Source organism: Hypomesus transpacificus, chromosome 7 (genome assembly GCF_021917145.1).
Source record: "Hypomesus transpacificus isolate Combined female chromosome 7, fHypTra1, whole genome shotgun sequence".
Taxonomy (NCBI): Eukaryota; Metazoa; Chordata; class Actinopteri; order Osmeriformes; family Osmeridae; genus Hypomesus; species Hypomesus transpacificus.
The window spans coordinates 2351530-2356425 of NC_061066.1; the positions used below are offsets into that span (position 1 = coordinate 2351530).

Here is a 4896-nt window from a genome sequence, read left to right on the forward strand (position 1 = left end):
TGCAGGATTTAAGGAAGTCAATAGCAGCTGTCTTTTATCATTCAAAAATAGTACGAAATATTATTTGCTCTCATAAAGAAGCAAAGGATATTTTTCATTTCAATTTAAATCTAGTTCAAGCCAGCCCATCATACACGTCACTGTTCTTTGGGATTACTGCCGTTTTACTGTCGCTGAAGGATGGTTTTGTCATCATCACAGCAAGTCGTGGTCGCATTTACGGTTGTGCTATTTGCTTTTGTAGTTTTACCAAGAATGTTCGGCGTTGGAACAACTGGATCGAAAGATAAAGCGTTTGATCCAAGATACAACAGAAAAGGTAGCTGTCTAGCACGTATGGTCAATGAGATACTAATATCACAACACTGCGTTAATCTGATATATCATTTCATGACTGAAGTGTAGGCTATGGTTACTACTAGAGGCAGCACATGTCAGACGAAACAGTGTATTGCATTTTAATGATAATTAAATAATAATGAGAATCTTCACTGATATGTTGTTTAGGCACCCATTTAAATATCAGCAACCTTTGAAAGCGTGATTGTCGTACTGTGCAAATTGTGCCTATCTCTATCATCCGCCGTGTACCTGAACACTTTACCTCCTTGAATGTGGTGCGCTGCAGCTGGCCCAGGTCCCGGGCCAGGAGCCGTGAGAGGACAGCCCGTGAGCATGAAGACCCCCCCTGGCTCCAAAGCTCAGACACTCGAGAATATGCAACAGATGAAGATGATGATGGAGCAAGAGATGAAGAGCGACAAGTACAAACCTAACAGCAACAAGGGCTATGTGTTCACACTGATGCCTCTGTATGCTATTGGAGTGGGCTTGTTTGCAGCTTACAAGTTTCTAAAGGTAAATCATTTGAAATCATTGCATCGACTACTGGGAGGGAAATCTATCTCTGCTTCGTAGCTGACTGGCACACGCACACACATGCGCGCGTGCGCGCGCACACACACACACACACACGCACACAGGAATAGCTGAAGCGTCTATTTCACACTGTGTACTGGTAATCAACTTCATTAATGACATGAGCAGGTAGTGCTACTGATGGACAGGCTGTGTCACTGTGTCTCTCCCTCCATAGATCAAGTCTGCAGATGACACCAATATCCAGAAAAACAAGGTTGCCAAAGGAGCCAAGAAATCAGAGGAGACAGGTGGGTGGTGTGTGCTCAGATGCATCACAGGGTTGTGTTGACTCCTCTTTTGTTTACAAAGCTGACAAGAGACAAGAGCTTTGCATAAGCGTGGCTTTGTTCGATTTCCATAGAGAGCCAGCTTACTGAACTGGAGCAACGACTGGCCCAAACCGAGAAGATGCTCAACTCTATCCTCACCCAGCTGGACCCACTGACAAACTGGTAATACACAGGCACACTCTTACTCTCCCACACGCACAAGCTTCCTGTAACCTCAAACAGTTGAATGTACCTACAATGAAAAGCGTTTGCTTACACATTCCAGGCCCAGCCTTTGTGATTTAGATGGGGTCTGTACTCTGATGGTTTAAAAAAGAAGAAAAAACAACCCTGCTCCCTTTTCCTCGTTCTATCCTCAGTGTGAAGTCTGTGGCACAGGAGCAGAAGAACGAGATCATGTCTCAGCTCCAGACCATACGCCACCTGATGAAGAAGAGAGGCATGGACTGTCCTCCTCTGAACATCGAAGGTAGCGTCCTCCCCCAGTTCCTCTGCACCTCCATGAGCGTTCCCCCTTAACCCACAGCTCTCCCACCTTGCTCTTGGAGATGAAACCTTGTCGTTTTTTCTTTTTACTCCCAACCCCGATTGTACCAAAGATGTTTCCGTTTGTCATTCAACTAATGATCAGAATAGGGTGTGCTGGATTGGGGTTGGAGTGTAAACCTACAGGAGGGTCAATCTGTGTTTCCAACCCGTTCTTGCTGACCCCCCCCCCCCCCCCCCCCCCCATCCCCTCTCTTAGAACCTTCCTGCGAGAAGAACCTGGACGACCTGATAGAATCACTGGCAGCCCATGAATCCTTACCTGAGGAGCACACCTCGGTGACCAAGCCACAAGATGGCGCAGGAGAGGAGAGGGCGGGGGAGCCTCCCCTCCATCCACAACCCTCAGTGCTGGAGACGGAGGAGACAGATGCCCATGGAGAGGCGGAACGCCAGCTGGAAAAGCTTGAGGGAGAGGAGGAGGAAGAGGTGGCAGAGGGAGATGAGGAGAACATGGACGATAGGGAGCTCATGCCATCTTTAGAGTGTTCCTCTGACAACAACATTGAGGACTTGGGGCCTGTTCAGAACATTGCAGAAGAACCGTCTGGTCTCAGACGGCGCAACAGACCAGAATGAACGATCCATACATCTTTCAAACCGTACACAAGTTCAGCAAATGATTTATATTCTTTTAAATAGCACTACAGTCATTTATCAGGGTTGCTTTTTCATTGAAAAAAAATCACGAGCAAAACAGCTAGTTAAAACTTATGTGTCATGACAATGTGTGTGCTGGTGTATCATTGCCCTGTATGTATGCATTTAATAGCTTTGTACATCTAAACTTTACCCTAGCTATGACAATTGCCAGTGAATTTCAGGTCTTAGGTTTTTGTGCTTCACCCGACCTCTGACCTTCTTCTAAAGCTTTCTCGTTAGTGAACACCTGTCAGCGTGGCTTCACCTGTGCTGCTGGTTCTCTGTTTCATTGACTCATGGTTTACGGATGTTCTGTGAGTTCATAGGACTCTGTTGTCCTTCAAAGCTAATGCAACTCCAAAACCTGACTGCTACATGTTATGCAGATTTGCACGCCATAGAATAGTCCACGCTACTTAAAACACGACAGCCTCAGTAGACAGAATCTAGTCGAGTAGTTAGTCTTGTGGCATGTGTTATGTGGTTTCCAATATCTTATGCATGTTTCTGTTTTCCTACCAAAATAGTTTTGTGGTAGGATGTATGTTCTAGTGATGAATGTGTTCAGATTGTTTTAGAGGGAAACGAGTGACAATCAGGATAGGCTCATGAATTTGATGCTTGAAATGGCTTGTAAATGTTTGTTTTTGGTACTTCTTTGTTTGAAAGAATCCAGTTTAAACAGAAAACATAAGATTTATACACATTGTAGCGTCACGAGAAGAGCTGACTAGGGCAGGCAAGAGTGAGGCATTGCAACGGGGTGGGAAGGACCACGCAAAAACAGGTTCCACAAAAAGAGGGCACCAACTTCTCCCTGGTGCAAACTAGCCAGCCATGTGCCCTTTGTCTCTCTGGTCTCTTCCCCTGCTCTTTCCCCTCCCCCCCTTTTCTAGTTAACTAAATTAGTTAACTTAATTAGGTGGTTCACACATCTACACCTGTTCACTTGGTGAGGGATTCTGGGAGATGTAGTGTGGGCCATTGCCACCACTTTGGGGTGTTGCCACCTCTCTGGTCCAGGGATGTAACATCCCTCCACTACCTGTCCCCTGGTGATGTCACAACATCCATTGATGTGTGGTGTAAATTTTCCTGGACTGCAAATACTGTTTCATATTTACAGTATATTTTTATAAAAAGTCCTCTGATGAAGTCTTCAGGTTGAGATAGTCTCATTGTGAGATTTTCGATTGTGCATCACAGTTAGCCCTGAGGCTAGCGCAAGTGAGGAAAAACTGTGAAGTGTTTGTAATATTGAAGGATTCATGTTAAGCAATCAATAACCAATAATATACTTCCAGATTTCAATCTTAACCTTACAAAAAAGTACATGAGCTGATATTAAAAATGTCAACACATAGTTGTTTTTTAAATTGTGGTCTGCTTAACATCCTTTGAAATAATTTATTTTGTGTACCTGTTTCCTGTGTATTCATGCTGTGTGATGAATACTGTGCGTTGAGGGGAAACTGAAGCGAAGGAGCACATGTTCCATGCCTTACTAGAAAATAAAGTTGTGATGTGTGGCTGCCTTTGCTCTTTTTATGTTTTTCCTCAGGCAAAATACTGTACGTCTATTTATTCCCCCCCCTTGTTAAAATAAATGTTCATCCCTTTTTGGGGTTCACACCCTACAGAATACTTATTGAAACATGCTCCACCTTAAAAAAAAATTTAAGGAAAGAATACAAACTACAGCTGTCTGTAATGATAACCAGCATCCAGCAGATGGCGCAGGAGGAGTATTCTCTTGCTTAAGGACCTAGAAAGTAAGTGAACTGGAGTTCTGTACACGGAATGAGTTCAATACAACTTTAAGGCCCGCTTTCACTCAAGTCAAATGGTTGTGGACAGTCTGACATTTGATAGTGTCGTGTAAAACCTACCTTTTATATTCTTATTTCTTGAGTTTGACAATGTGCCTAATCATGCTTGTGAAGGCAACACTTTCTAACCTACATTAACAATTTTTTTTCTGTTGTTGATGCAGCTTAATACGAAGGTGACAGATTGATAAAGATCATACACATTTTTGCTTTGTTACAAGTGTAACCCATCCGTGTTGATTCAGGGTCCTGTACGTGTGCTGCAAATCTGCTCCAACAGTATGGAATGATCCACAGTTTCCTTGCTGGGGAGCTGTGTTCAGAAACTCAGCCATGCGTGGGAGAACACAAGTTTAACATCAGACCTCCCAGACCCTTCATTATGGTGCTGCGGTCTGAGTTAATCTGGGTGACACTGAAGGACAATGGAGAACACTGAGGAGAGAAGCACTCCTGTTCCAGAACAGAACACACATGCATTTTAGAATTGCCATCCCAGAACATTAAAGCCAAAGGTGAGGTGTATGTCTTCTGGGTGCATGACATTGCAGGAAGGAAAGGTGAAGATGAAGAAGGTAAAGATGACAGTGAAGTTGGTGGAAATGATGTAGGTTTAAATGATGGTAAAGAAGGTGAAGATGATTAAGTTGAAGATGAAGAAGGTAAGG

General features: G+C 43.9%; 1 protein-coding gene across 1 annotated transcript; it reads left to right on the top strand.

Moving 5' to 3' along the window:
* Nucleotides 1-3928, top strand: ccdc107 (coiled-coil domain containing 107). The gene is made up of 6 exons (XM_047022758.1): nt 1-319; nt 629-858; nt 1097-1169; nt 1283-1373; nt 1571-1680; nt 1957-3928. Exons 1-6 carry the CDS (start codon nt 181-183, stop codon nt 2334-2336), a joined length of 1023 nt encoding a protein of 340 aa, XP_046878714.1. The 5' UTR covers nt 1-180; the 3' UTR covers nt 2337-3928.
* Nucleotides 3929-4896: the final 968 nt, after the last annotated feature.

What these genes read in the sequence shown, in the direction of transcription:
- ccdc107 (XM_047022758.1), top strand. Translation starts at nt 181, where the DNA reads ATGGTTTTGTCATCATCACAGCAAGTCGTGGTCGCATTTACGGTTGTG. An exon ending in CTGGACCCACTGACAAACTG is followed by an intron (nt 1,374 to 1,570) that starts GTAATACACAGG and finishes TTCTATCCTCAG; the next exon opens with TGTGAAGTCTGTGGCACAGG. An exon ending in TCCTCCTCTGAACATCGAAG is followed by an intron (nt 1,681 to 1,956) that starts GTAGCGTCCTCC and finishes CCCCTCTCTTAG; the next exon opens with AACCTTCCTGCGAGAAGAAC.